Source organism: Aquila chrysaetos, chromosome 1 (genome assembly GCF_900496995.4).
Source record: "Aquila chrysaetos chrysaetos chromosome 1, bAquChr1.4, whole genome shotgun sequence".
Classification (NCBI taxonomy): Eukaryota; Metazoa; Chordata; class Aves; order Accipitriformes; family Accipitridae; genus Aquila; species Aquila chrysaetos.
This window is the reverse complement of record NC_044004.1, coordinates 65,168,962-65,183,385: the sequence shown is the minus strand read 5'-3', so window position 1 is coordinate 65,183,385 and position 14,424 is coordinate 65,168,962. Positions and strand designations below refer to the sequence as shown.

Sequence of the window (14,424 nt, the reverse complement as noted above, 5' to 3'; positions counted from 1 at the left end):
ATTTTCAGTGGAGGCTTCCTTCTTGAAAAGAATTTAGACCTAGGATAATGTCTTAAGTGGTTTCACTACTATATACTCAGGCTACTGTGATCTTTCAGATAGATTTCAAGATGGAGCTCAATGTGTTGGATTCCTGTAAAGTGTACAAGAGTAAGCCTCTAATCATTCAAGATCTCTCTTTAGTCAAGGTCTCGACTGGTCTCAACAGCCTGCCCTCTTAAAAAAATCATTCCTCTGATTCTGTCTGAGAGACAACAAAGAGAGAAAGAGAGGAAAGATGCCAGCTTTCCCTTTCCTGCAATACAAGCAGAAGGACAGGGCAGTCAGTCAAATTGCAACAATAAACTCAGAATTCCTAATAGGGAACACTTCTTACCACACATGGCCTGTAAGCTCGCTGGTGAAGGGGAAAAGGGAAATTTGTATGGCATATCAAAACTACCCATAATTTCCCTACCAAAAAATATTTCAGAGAAATTGATGAAATTTCATATCTATAATGCTAAGTCAAGCTTGATTAGAAATCAAACACCGTATGGCAGTTTCTGCCCACATCTGCCTTTTTTGGAGTCTTTGTGAAGTATCCAACAGAGACCACTTTCAGAGGTTGTCCAATGTACAAGACAGACGTACTGTCTGACTTGACAGATTGTCTAAAACAAATCTTAAAACAAAAACAAAAACAAACAAACAACAAAAGACCCCAAACAACTTAAAATGTTGAATCTTGATGAAATTGTAAGCCAAACACATGCAAAAGATGCAACAAATTTTGCCCTCAATAATGAAGATGTGCCCCTTGCATAGTCATGTGGCAAAACAACAGCTATTTTCAAAGTGTGAGCTTTTGATTTTTCCTGAATAAAACTCAAAAAGCTTACACATGCATGCTTAGATAGAAGGAGATGACCCCCATTTGCTGAAATATGAAGATGTATCTATCATGGGAACATATACTCTATCTGAGGCCAGGTTAAAGATGTCAACAAAGTTCAATATTAGAGTTAAGCTTTTATTGCTATAAGAAGAAAAAAGGGGGGAAGGAGCATAAGGATTTGCAAATTTTAAAGAAAAGAAAGGGAAATGTAAGGAAGAGGAAGCGTTCCATACTTAGACCTAGTGCTAAAACATATAATTATTAGCAGTATTGCAGATGCTCAACTTAGAGCCTACTAATTTGGGGCGATGGGGGAGAAGAGATACTTCTACTCTTTTAAAGTACAACAAGCCACCACATTCCTCTCAGTTGCTATATATGTCTTGCTAATTGCATGCTGGGGAATGATACCCAGCCCTTTGGTCAAGTTTTCAGTTTTCAAGTTTTCAGCCCTTTGCCTCACTTGAGGCTAAATCTCTTCAGAGCAGACTGGTCATGACTGCACTGTACCACACCTGTTTCTATGTACCCTTCAGGACTGAAGTGCTCCAATGGTCTCAGACATATTTATCATTTTTTCTGTGTTTCTATCTCATTTCAATGAGTCTAAAATAATGCAAAGACTCTGTGGTAGCTTCCTACCAAAGTGAAGTTGTTACCACATGAAACTGAATGTGCTGCAGGTCCTGACAGAACATGAAGTGATGGTTGAAAACATCCTTTGGGCTGGGGTGCAGCTAGGCATTTTACCCAAAGATAACCTACAAGCAAGTTATTATTTGGATTTAGAGCCTAGGAGGAACAAGGGAGTTTACTTATATGGCACATAAACATAACCAAGATGTTTCCCGTTCTGTATATATCAGTATTTAAAAATGCTTACCTTTTCTGAATAGCTCTTGAAGGCTCTCTGCACTTTGATTCAAAATAGCCCATATTTCCTCTTCTTGCAATGGCCCTCCCCGAACCTCCAGAGCCTCTGCCAGTGACACGTGCATGTTACCTGGGAAATAAGACAGAGTGATTTAAGAATACATAAGAGTTATTTTCTCCTTGCATGTAATACTTAAGTAGTAATAACCCATGTTCAACTCTGTCACAAAAATTCTCTAACATTAATAGAACCCATCAAATATAAATACTACAAAACATTCACCATGACAATAAAGAACTTTGAGCACCTGCTATTATGAAGAAGAAAAACTTGGGTTAACGCAACGATATTATTACCATATTAATACTGTAGGCTACTAAATCAATAAACTCAACAAGCTGGCATTAGTCCATACGCTATGGGCAAGTTTGCTCTGTTTAAAAAAATGACAGAATGATTAGTAGTTACAGATTTATTAACGTAAATCAGCTATTAACATTATTTTGACAGGTTTAAGTCAGTCAAGCTGCTGTTAGGAAAGGAAGCTCTTCTTCCGATATATTTTCACAAGGCTGTTTATATTATCTCATGACCAAATAATAAGAAGCACTGCCTGCAAACATGCAAGCAAGCAAGTTAGCTGTGAAACTGATAGTTATCTCCTTTGTTCAGCTTCTTCATACATTTAAGAAAACAAAGTAAAATCGTTAGTGGCACTCTACGTATTACATCCCCAGAAAACAAATAAAGACTTCCTTCCCCAGGTAAAAGAGGTCAGGCCTTAATATTTTTTCAAGGAATTAAATCATGTTCACCATACCACAACATGATATTTGGTTGTCCAAAACCACAACCATTTTTAGAAGTGAAGGACAGATCCCTAAATATTCTGGCAAAGTCAAAACTTCATCATTTCGGTAAGCTCAGGAGCAAATAAATCATGTGCCTACTTAATCACTTCAACTTTCTATGGACACTAAATGTTCTCAGATTGAGCACTCAGGCCAATTTATTTTTCCAATTGAGATGCAGCTGCAGTTGCTTTGCTCTCTGCTTCTCTCCAAAGCCCAAAGAATAAAATCTTGAGGCAGTGAGCTGCAGCAAAAGCCTAAGGTATATTGTCAGTCATCAGTGATGAGTTTGTTAGGTCTCAAAGGCTCCAGAGTTGCTGCTGGAAATGGAAAAGACAGTTCCACAAGCAACGCATATTGTCCTGAGATCAGTAACTGATATCAACACCTTTAGATGACCCAACAGTACTGCTGGAGGTTCCTCCCTCTCCCTTCCAGTCAACTAGATGGAGTCTCCCCATCAGCATACAATCCTGGCTCAGATGTACACTCATGGATATTAATCTAACAATTTCCAAGGAGGACAGGCTGACCAGCTATATTCAGTTTCCCAACTGTCTAGGCAGTTTCATGTCTTCCATGTTTTTTCTACTTCCAAATAACCAAGCTCATACCCATATAATGGCAATATAAAAGGCTGAATACCCTGCAGTTTCTAGCTGAAAAACATGGGCTTTGAAGATACTTGCTAAAGTACTACCCAGAGCCTTTTCAGCTAGAATTCTATACTATGTTACCGAAAAATTACATATTGCTGGCTGCATTTCATCACAGCTTATTTTTCCTTACTTCACAGCTTGCCAGTTTTTAGTACTCAATTATTCTGCTTATTTACTAGGCCAGATATATTTTCAACAATTAATGTTCAAAAGTCATCATCAAAAGATAATGGAAGGGAAAACAGATCCAGACAACATTTAAAAGAAAGATGAAATCTGAATCCCCAAAGAGAAAAATAAATACACCATTCAAAATGGAAAGCTAGGGACCAACACAGACTTGCAATAAATGGATGGAAAGCCAGAGATAAATATGTTTCTAGTCAGTATGAGATTCACATACACCCAGCATAGAGTATCTGGTTAAACATTCATACCAGGAAATTTTGTGATTTCACAGCACTGTCTCAAATTTCAGTATGTACATCTAGAACCTAAGTGAATTATTCAGATTAAAAGATCTTGTCTTCTCCTAGGGACTAAAAATATATAATCTACAAATGAAAACTTTTGGTACTAAATACTCTAACGGAAGTATGCTGAGCATAACATCACCAAGAAAAATCTCCCTCCATTCCTCCTCTGCCACTCCCCTTTTCCCTATCCTGCAAAGTCCCAATTCCTTTCAGCTGTGATTAAAGAATAGTGTAGACTGTTCTGTAGCAGATATAAGCTGATTCCCTATTTAACATCACTACAAAGACCATAAGCATGTCTGCTCAAACTCCCAAACATGTTATATCAACAGTAAAAGAATCCTACAGAAAACAATTTCTTGATCACAGTAAGTGTATGAATATCCACCCAGCCACACAGGCCTCAGCTGCAGCAGTATAAGCAACAAGATCTGTTTGTATATTACAGACAGCAGTAGCTTGACAAATAAAACCAAACATCACAACACACCAAACCCAAAACATTTCAAATTGGTTTTGAGAGCCCAAGCAGAATACAACAAAACATCAATCATTAAAAACACAGACACATGCAAAATGGCTCAAGTTAGGATTTGAGTGGGACGCTCATTGACATGTATCTGTTTCAGTAACTTTTTGGTAACTTTTCTTCCTCAAACCTATCTTGAAGCTGCAGTGCTTGCCTGTCACAGCAAAGAGCAGGTCAACGCATTCATTATGAAGATTAAAGAAGCTTCCATGACATGGTTCTCTGTCACCGGGGAACTGACTGAAGCAAGTTGGGGTGAAGTGTTTGCAGGCAAATGTGTGGCCAGAGCTCTCTATCTGTACAGTCCACCTGTTAGCTGCCGCAGACCATTAATTTCATACAATGAAGCTGACAGAGAAGTGCCCGGCTCAAAACATTCTTCCCCACCAGTTTGTTTGAGATGGATGTTTTCCACAAGGAGAAAGGAACAATTTGTAGGAATGATAATGTTTGCAATGCACAATTCTTCCGAATTTGCTGTCTCCTGAGATTCTGGGAGCCTTCAATTGTGTCTGGTCCTTTGTGAATACAGAAGCTGAAGTGCTAAGTGCTCAATACATACAAAAGCTTCTGGTTTTGTGTAATGCCTGAACATTTTGATAAATTGCAACATAATAAACTGCAAAGTAATTTAGGTAAGAGAAAAACATATAAAGGTTTTTTAGAATACCATATCAAAACTATACGGACTGCCTATCTTCACATCTTAGCCCTCTAACTGCAGTTACATCTGTGGCTATATAGTTGTATGACATTCATTTTCCAATTAAAATTAATCACCATTTAAAACGTGTATTTAAACTCCTACGGCTAAGAACTCAGAGAAAGGAAGCCGGGTGATAGCAACAGGGGACAACAGACTAAGAACAGCAACCTCTTAAAATGCAGGAAAGAGAAGACAAAGTAAAGATGAGTTCTCTCCATTAAGGATAAACTTCTGGCTGATTTCAATTGAGCAAAAAAGGGCTAATCCAAGGAGCGAGGGTGAGTGGATCTCAGGAAAGCTGAATAGTACTGGCCTAAAATGACAGATTGCAAAACTGCAAGTAAAATGAAGACTTTTCTCTTGTACTAATGGTACAAACTAGTCTGCTTCAAACTTCTAACGATGCTCCTGGCAGTCCCCGTGTTTTTCACGGTATCAAGTTGACTGGCAAAGAAATCTAGATGCACTGGCAGAGTTCTCAATGGACTCTTAGTTACATTCCTGTCAGGCCACTTTCTTGCAAGGAGTCCTCTCCCTGTCTCCTCTTCATTTAAGTAAGCAGGATCTGTTGTCCTGGCATCCCGTGCCCTGTTCCTTTCACTCTTTGTAATAAAAATGGACAGATTAAAGAACATTGAAAGGTGCACCTTCTACAGATGAGTTCACTTCCTTTTTCATTGGGACACCATTATGGTGGCATCTTAATAGGAAGCCACACTGACACTTAGCTGGAGACGGGACTGAGGGCTTACAAAGCTAAGCACATTCTGTTTCTGCACCTTGCTTCACAAGGTGAGAAATCCAGGTGCAGTCATGATCAGGAGACACATCAAAGGGCTAGGTGGTATGAACTCAGCATGAACTGTGAAGGCGTGGCTTCCCCATATACCCCAAAACCATGCAAGATCATAGCCACAGAACATCCAAAAAGGGACATTCACACAGCAGAGAGCACAACACAATGTAGGAAGACAGTGGACAAATTAAAATAGTTAACACTGGAGAAGCATAGACATGAACGTTACTTTCAGGTTACTTGTTCTGGGACAGAGTTTAGTCCTAGACCATAGAGGAGTACAATTTCCACAGGAAAGGAGTTGCATCATGTGGAGGCAGCTCTTTTTCGCTCCAGGACAAGAGAGTAAATTCAGGTGTAAATCATTTGTATCAACAAGCCCTGAGTGCAATTTCTCACCCTCCACACCATTCAGCCCTAAGCCATACAGGCAACACAGTTCCAAGAAAGAATGCTGTTTAAACCAAAGGCCTCTCCCATATCTCAAACACTTCCTTTAAAAAGCCTGTTTACCTCAGGAGGACCAACTGCCAGCTCCTCCCTCTAAGGCAGACAGCTTATACACTCCCTGGTGAGTGGGATGGGTAGTTCTGTCTCTTCCCTGTAAAGCAAGTTCAGTAACCTCCTTGCCCCTATACAGTCCCAACAACCCATGTTAAAAGCACACCACCTATGGAACTGCCAGGCAGTGCCAACATGGCACATGAGGCAGCCTGACACTTTCCCAGTTCAAGGTAAGAGGGAAAGCACAACAGCAGCAGCCCCTCACACTGAGTAATGCTGTCAAATCACTATTTGCAAGGTATATACTTAATTTTTTTCCTACAACTTGCAAAGTTTTCAAAACACCTCACTTTTTAATTATTTGCGTATGCAGCACAGAAGTTAAATGCTCAAAATTCTCACTTCCCCCAACCACCAACTTTTTTCCTTATGCATTTTAAATTTGAAATTGAAGGTCTCCAACAGCAACCAAGATTAGGAAAAGTTTAATGGCTTACTCTTTCCAAATTTTACTGAACTCTTGCCAGCTGAAATATTAAGAAGCTATTGCTGTAACTGAGTTTAATAAAGACTATAATATCAGTAATTTTGTCAAAAAGTTCCTAAAACCAGACTAAAAGTCAAAAGGCTAGACTGCTTCAACTTAACCATTGCTTGACTGCTTTGTGTTTTGGTTTTAGTAATACATATACCTTGCTTTTTTCCTTACCTTCTGCATCAGCATTTTTCCCCATGTTGTAACTTCAGAACCAAAACTTTAAGTCAAAAAGCTGTGCTTTAACAACATCAGCTAACTAAGATGCCTGCAGTACCTCATACTTATTTTTCAGCGGAATACACTGCCAAGAAACACGGAGAGCAGCTGCTCTAGTCACACACTCTGTAGGTTTTTTTAGATGTGCTAGAAGCAGTGAAAAAAATCTAGAATATAAAAACTTTGTTAAGAGTTTCTAGATAATCGCATAAAATACTTTGGTATTCATTTTTATCCTTTGACAGAATTTAAAACAGAGAAAAGAGATAGCAAGAAGGCTCTATATACATCCAAAATATTTTCTGTGGTGAAAAAAACACCTTACTTCTCCCATATAAAACACTGTTAGCTGACTTTATCTGTCCCGAATATAAGCTTTATCACCCCTTTGCTCCAAAAAGTATACTTAGGCAAAAAGTGGCAATTTCCAAGGAGCACCCTTCTCTTAGCAGGTAAGTAAAGAGCCCTTTCTCTGCATCTCCTCTGTAGATACAAATGCCTGAAGGCGGAAGCACATTTAACAAGACAATTCTGTCCAAAAGAACCTCTTAAAATTCACCTTTCCTAAAGCCGTGATTAGCTGCCTAAAAATAAAATACTGACACTTTTATTCAGCATTCACTGAGTGTGAAATGCTTTCTAAAAGCACTCAATATGCACAAATCTCAGTGAAACCAAACTGGAGCTATACCTGAACAGTTTTGAAAGTCTGGCCTCTCCCATTTCAAAACCTAAGCATCTGGAGTCATTACCATGCCCTGTAATTTCAGAATGCTGGCATCTAGCCTATTTATTTACATTGACCCACATCTTACACCACTGAAGAAGACCTGGAATGCGTCTATCAATTAGTTTATCCCCAATAATACTCTTGCTGAAACTGTGCTTAAGTGCAGAACCCTGGAGCCAAGTTAGAAAGCGTGTGCTTCAGTAGTCTTTGAAACTTTATTTTAAAATACGCACATACTTAGATGTGTGCACATAAAATGTGGTTTCCTTTAGCTGCAGGTCCAATTTGCATAGACTTTCCACAAAATACGGCACTACTTGCAAATATTCACGTCAAGCACGCAATCAAGGTAAATATACAAGCTAATCAAGTCAACTGTGTTTAAAGATGTTTGGTTTTTTTGTTTTTTTCCAGAATCCTGCTCTCAAGTTAATTACTGCACATTATTCTCATTTATTGTCTTGAAGGATAAGGAAACAAATCCTTGTGCCATGACCACGTTTTTCACTTCTCCTATAGATAAGAAGAGGGGTCAAAAAGCCCCACAAGATGCAAATCCCGTCTCCCTCTCTTTTTTAAAGTCTCTAAATAGCTGCCAGAAATCGTGTGAATCTAAGTTTTTGTGAACAAACACACTTTCATGGTGCTTTTCATTCAATCAGCTACCTGATAATAATATTATTTAAGTATAAGCACTACTCCTTCCTCCTTCGTTTTGGAGAGGTCAGCAGAGATTAGTATTACCACCCAAGAACTTCCTCCCCCCAGTTGTGGAAGAGATTAGCTTCTTCCACTCACATTTTTCCTTCCATGTTCTCCTCTTTTTCTCTCCTGTAGGCAGACAGGATGAAGTGCCAGCAAAACAGTCCCATGCTCCTGGGCCAATCCTCAAACTTTATCAAGAAAATTTCTTTAAAACTGCATCTCCTCTTCAAACTGATAGCTTGCTGCTTGAGCTCAAACCTCCTAAGTAAAGGAACAGAAACTAGCTCAAATTTGTGATAAAACACAAAGAACATGAGGCACTCCCAGAAGCACAGGGCACTGTTCGCCTTTTATTTGAGCATACAGTAATGCTCTCACACTCACTGCATCAGATGAGATGTTAGCATTTTTCCTTCCAAAGCCTTAAATCCGTCTTGTATTCCCATGTCTGGAAGATGAGAAGAATGTGACATATTGAGAATCTTGGCTTACACCTCCAGGGCAAGCAGTGTTTATTTTACACGAGAAGTGCTTGCTTTCTTTCCTGGAAGGTGGAAAGAAATCAGCTTTTGGCATTGGACTGAACTCACAATGGAAGACAAGCAAGGGTTATTGCTGACTCCCTCCCTTGCTTTTCTGTCTCTCTATCACCAGAACCAGATAAACTTGTTTATCTGAGACTTCATGTAAGGCAAACTAGTAAATCCAGTCCAAAATGTATATAATAATCATGAAAGTCATGTTTTCTAGGCAACTGTAGAATGTTCTTTTATACATCAGGGTAGCTGATGTTTCACATCTGATATTAAAATTGTATTCAGAAGAGTATATAATTATCACTACAAAGTAAGCTTAATCCACATAAATCAGGGCATGACTCTTGTATCCCTCTCTTAGTTTAATTGTCAGTGTAAGATCCTTGGGCAACTCCCTTATTTTGCTGTTGATCTGCTCCACCTTGGAGAGGCAGGTCTCCTTGGTAGATTTCTCATACTTGCAACTTTCATTTTAATTGCTAAGTAGGAATGAAGGACCTGTGACTAAGACAAGCTTTATAATGGAAAAGCAGAAATTTCAGGACTGCAAAACAGCTTGGCAATGGTAACACTTTTCAAATAGCAGATCAACCAATAATACCCTTATCCACACGGAATACACAAAACTCTTCTAATGACATGGAATAATCACAAGCAATACACATCATGCTACTGACAACATAACTTCATGATGTAATGATGTACTGTCTATCATATAACTTCACTTATGACAGACAAATTCCAGACTGAGCAGCAGTCTTGATGAAGATACCTTCCTTGGCATCATTCCATACTGCTTTTTTTCAGAGCACAGTGACAGTAATGCTCTTCATGAAGTACACTGGGGTACACAACTGTTGCTAGGTCTATGTGGATGACATGCATTGTCACCACAGCAAGGACAGACTACGCTGAGTGAAACTAAGAATGGCACCTCCAGCTTTAGTCCAGCAGTTATTCCATTGTTGCATGCAAGAGCTACGCATTCCTCGCATATTATAAAAAGGTCACGACTGAAGTCTGTCCTGATTCACTTGCAGCTCTTAGCACAGCTGAAGAGGGAATGAAAGTTATTGTCAGAGGAGCAGAAATAGCAGCACGCACATGATTTAAATATGGAGTCACTAGAAAGCATTATTCTAAGTCAGTAAGTACTACTTCCCGCCATCTGTGGCATTTTAAAGGTATCTACAAGTAAGACAATGAGGCTCTGATGAGCAAGCCAAGTAAGTAGTGACAATTGTACAGAGTAACTGCTTTTTCATATGACTACAAAGATTATTTTCTTTATAATCAGTCCCCAATGTTTGAGAAGAATAATGATCAAATATTTAACACCAAGACATGAATTGCCACAGACTAGAAACTCAGTGACGCTACAAGTAGGTTTCACTGATTTAACGGGTGCAAATTAAGCCAGTATTGCTCAACAGATAACTTCCCTAATGGATAAACTTACTCTAGAGTGGGTTTTTAGAAGCTTAGCTTAAGGTCTCTCCTGTGACAATAAAGTGATACAAATTTTACTACATTAGATAAATTCTCTAGTACTGAAGATTCTGATAGAATGATAGAAGGTTCAGATTCTGATAGATATTAATCCTTCCAGTCTCAGTAACATGGAATGGTACCTTGCTTTAAAAATGCCACTTCTCAGTACAACAGCCCCCTGCAGCAACATAATAACCACTGTAAATGAAGGCAGCAGGACTGGATCAGCAAGAAACTAAGCACGATATGCCAAGAGAGCTAAGAGTCCTCAAATTTCTTGGATGCAGCGCTAGAAAGAGAAAGTCAACTTCAGGAAGCTTTACAGCTTTTTGCCTTTTTTTTTTTTTAACACTCAGAAAATTGCTGACTTTCAGATAAATATAGAAATATAATGACATAAAATGTGTTAAAATATTGGGGAAAAATAATTTTTAATACCCATCAACCTTAGTAATAAAAGTGTTAGGATTGTAGTATATTTGCAAATCACTTGAAGTCAACATACTCTTAACAAGTATAAAGACTGACCCCACTATACAGTGTTTCAAAACCAGATTTTAATCCCATATATTCACATCCAATCCTTCAACAAATGGCTTTTTCTTTTGTTACGGTGGGTGAACAGTGGGGTTCACTCTGTTTTTTAGATTTCTTCCCACTGTGGGAGAAGGGTGGATGTGGGAAAAAAAAAAAAAAAATCTTTGTCAGCCTCATATGTTTGACTACCAGACATTTTTGAAAAAGAAATTAGCAGAAGAGGTACTTTACTATGGCACCAAAACAGTTCCTCCATAGTTAGAACAATCTAATGTATGTGAGAAACGTACCGGTTTCAGAAACAACTCTGTTGTGTTTTTAGTTTGAAAGCAGTACCCTTGCATACTCACAACAAGAAAGCCATCTGTTAGCAGGAAGCATAACTTGTGTACTCAACCACAATAAACTTCTAGTATCCAGATGACAGTTCATACTAACAGCTACTTCATATGTCCTGCCTGGGAAGGAAACAGTATCTGACAACAGAAGAAAAACTGGCCAAGTAACAGAACAAGTTTGAAAATTACATCTATCTGCATCTGATTCCTCCAGCACTGCTTTACCTTAGGCGTATACAGGCAAAGAAGCTGCACTACTACAACACATGGATTTTTTTGTTTAAGTACACATTTAGCTCAATATGAGAGCTAACAAACTCCCACATGGATCACCCCACCTACCAATATTTCTACTAAACTGCACTTGTACGTATTTTTTTTCGCTATGAAAATGAAAAAAACCCAACCAATTTAGAAGTTGCCACCTAGCAAGTGTTCTCTTCAGCTAATCAGTTGCTACAAATAGTCCAATGGCTTTCTTACCCAATGCCCTAAGTCGATCTACATCCTCACTCACATGTCTTCTGCTTACAACTTTTGGTGAAAACAGCTGATGAGAGTCCAAACAATTACTGATGGAGATGAACCATCTCCTGAATAACACCATTCTCCTCAGCCATGACCTTGAATGATGTTTTAGTTCCTGGTAACTGTCAGGAACAATTCTGAAGCAGCCCTATAGCTGGGGGAAGAAGTGATTATGTTCTCAAACTTTAGGATGCCTGAGGGCACTATCCATCTGGAGGGTCTATCATGCAGCATTTCTTCAGTCTTTGATGTTCAAGATAGTAATATTCCCAACTCTTTAGAAATTTAGACTTCTTTAAGTGACTGCATATGCTCTACAACACAGGCAACACCACAGAATCCCAGGACTTGCAGCAGAAAAAAAAGTGTTCTGCCTGCCCAGACAGTTATACAGTTATGATTCTTTGGTTCTTTTCTGGAAAAAAAGAAAATAAGGGAGATATGGCATAAGGAACAGAACATTATGAGGTCTGCAGCTAGATGACATCATGGATATCTTATCTGTGAACCCACCTGTCTGGGAGTAAAGCTATTACTCACACAAGTGATGACTAATTCTTATTGCGAAAGTCTGAATTTCTACCCTGAAAAACAGACAAGACTGAACATAGGCCTACATTTCAGGTGTCAAGAGCTCTATACGTAAGAAGAGCTGCACCTTTAGGACCAAGGCATAAGCTGAGAGATCCTTGCTTTACTTATCTGTAAGTTGAAGAAAACACTAATTCAAGCACAGTAGCAAATATCAAGTCTTATTCAAAGAGCACTGCCTTTCCTTCAGTCTTCTGTAGCAGGAAAAAAAAAAAAAAAAGTAATTTTGCTTTCAAACAGAGAGCCTTTCTCTACTCAAACATGCTAGTACAAGGCATGAGATTTATACTTTTTATATGCCCAAAAATACAATTTAAAAGGTCTATGATATATTGTCCTCCTGTGAGGTGTGAAAATCTGTACAAAGATTCATGCTAAAGAAATTTTAAGCAGGGGGAATCAGTGACTAACTGTCCTAGTTTCAGCTGGAATAGAGTTAACTGTCTTCCTAGTAGCTGGTACGGTGCTATGTTTTGAGTTCAGTATGTGAAGAATGTTGATAACACTGATGTTTTCAGTTGCTGCTAGTAGTGTTTAGACTAATGTCAAGGATTTTTCAGCTTCTCATGCCCAGCCGGCGAGAAAGCTGGAGGGGCACAAGAAGTTGGCACAGGACACAGCCAGGGCACCTGACCCAAACTGGCCAACAGGGTATTCCATACCATGTGATGTCCCATCCAGTATAGGAACTGGGAAGTGGGGGCGGGGAATCGCCGCTTGGGGACTAGCTGGGTGCCGGTCGGCGGGTGGTGAGCAATTGCACTGCGCATCATTTGTACATTCCAATCCTTTCATTATTGCTGTTGTCATTTTATTAGTGTTATCATTATCATTATTCGTTTCTTCTTTTCTGTTCTATTAAACTGTTCTTATCTCAACCCGTGGATTTGCTTCTTTTCCCGATTTTCTCCCCCATCCCACTGGGTGGGGGGGGGAGTGAGTGAGCGGCTGCGTGGTGCTTAGTTGCTGGCTGGGGTTAAACCACAACACTAACTTTATAAAGCAACTTCATACATTTCCAAGGGAGAACCAACTTCACGTTAACTATCTCTCCAAAACAGAGATATCTGATGATACCCCATTCTCATACTGAGACCCGATCAGGAAACAGGTACACTCCGAGGGAACAGCAGAGATGTGAACAGGCAGCTGGCTGGATTTGACTTGTTCATGGAACAACTGTTCCTACACACAGCAATTAGAAAGACAACAAATGTTAAACTGCTGCCTTGTAACATTCTCCTCATATGAAGGCAGACTGATTCTAAGGAAATGAGAAGCACTGGCAAGTGAGATTATGTACCTGGCTCTCTGAACTTTATGTCAGCCTTCAGAAAGAATGTGCTTTTTATAGTGCACACCCATGTGAGAAAGAGCATGTGTGTCCCCACACATATATATGTACATATACATATGCATCTATTATGTTACTATCTATATATAATGCATATGTGCATTTGTCTGCATGTGTTTACTTCATATACACCAAACAATTCACTTTGTTTTAAGTTTCTGCTGAAGGACAGGAGAAAAACCCTGAAGGACAAACAGTTGTAAAGGAGCAGGAACACTGATCTATTTTGAGTAGTCAACATCAACTACCTGAAAGCCCTGTGAGAGGGTCTCTAAAGCCTATTAAAGGTTTTGGCCAAGGCAGATTTAAAGTAAGATTCTGTAACTATTTGTAAAAACAGATTTTATACCAGCAGATGGGCTGCAACTGTAGTAACAGACCTCAATCTGTCCAGAAACCAGCTCTTTGTTCTACATGCATGTTACTGCAAGTGTAGTGCTAACAAGTCTTCAAGAGTAGAACCATTTCCTGAGAAGCATTTCAATGGCATTCATCATCTGTGTATACACCTGTCCTCATAAGAGACTTCACAGCAAGTTCTTCTCTCCATAAGCAACTAACTTTCCAGAGAAAAAGTAACCTATTTAA

The 14,424-nt window shown here is 39.1% G+C and overlaps 1 protein-coding gene across 2 annotated transcripts in view; it reads right to left on the bottom strand.

Moving 5' to 3' along the window:
- Positions 1-14,424, bottom strand: part of PTPN13 (protein tyrosine phosphatase non-receptor type 13) — a 126,900-nt gene that overhangs the window by 97,283 nt on the left and 15,193 nt on the right. For both annotated transcript variants that reach the window (XM_030017094.2, XM_030017105.2), the window contains exon 2: positions 1,761-1,880. In XM_030017094.2, coding sequence (XP_029872954.1) covers positions 1,761-1,875 — 115 coding nt within the window. In that variant the 5' untranslated portion in view covers positions 1,876-1,880. The remainder of the gene's footprint in view (positions 1-1,760; positions 1,881-14,424) is intronic.